The sequence below is a fragment of the Rattus norvegicus genome, chromosome 4 (assembly GCF_036323735.1).
Source record: "Rattus norvegicus strain BN/NHsdMcwi chromosome 4, GRCr8, whole genome shotgun sequence".
NCBI classification, from domain to species: Eukaryota; Metazoa; Chordata; class Mammalia; order Rodentia; family Muridae; genus Rattus; species Rattus norvegicus.
In genome coordinates, this window is record NC_086022.1 from 84,036,104 (window position 1) to 84,036,589 (window position 486).

Below are 486 nucleotides of genomic sequence, written 5' to 3' on the forward strand. Positions count from 1 at the left end.
ACAGAACTGGGAGAATCTGTGCTGTGCTCACGTTCAATGTTCAAGAGTGCATTATTCCCTACACCAAGCCTGTGTCTTCTTGGCTGTTTAGTGAAATGCTTCATGACCTCCCCAGACCTGAAGCAAAGCAAAGCAAGTCACAACCTTGTCTGTACCCTCCACTGCCCTCCTCCTTCTAATTGTGTTACTTTCCTCTTTCTTAGATGGAAAGGCAGATGTCAGTGAACTCCAGCATCATGGGCATGCAAGGTCCAAACCTTAGCAACCCCTGTGCTTCTCCCCAGGTTCAGCCCATGCATTCTGAAGCCAAAATGGTAAGTGGGAGCTTCAGCCGTCCTTTCCTTACATCGTGTGCGGTAGTAACATTGAGTTCTGTTCTGATTCCAAACCTCAGTTGAGAGCGTGTTCGTCTTGGTTCTGGTGAATAGCTATTTCTCTGGAAAGGTGGGTGAGAGATTGGCTTCATCTTCCATGTATTTGTTACAG

General features: G+C 47.1%; 1 protein-coding gene across 7 annotated transcripts in view; it reads left to right on the forward strand.

Annotated features, from left to right (window-relative positions):
* The window catches only part of Creb5 (cAMP responsive element binding protein 5), a 401,200-nt gene that overhangs the window by 312,517 nt on the left and 88,197 nt on the right, over positions 1 to 486 (forward strand). For all 7 annotated transcript variants that reach the window (XM_039108137.2, XM_039108135.2, XM_039108134.2 and 4 more), the window contains one exon: positions 204 to 314. In XM_039108137.2, coding sequence (XP_038964065.1) covers positions 204 to 314 — 111 coding nt within the window. The remainder of the gene's footprint in view (positions 1 to 203; positions 315 to 486) is intronic.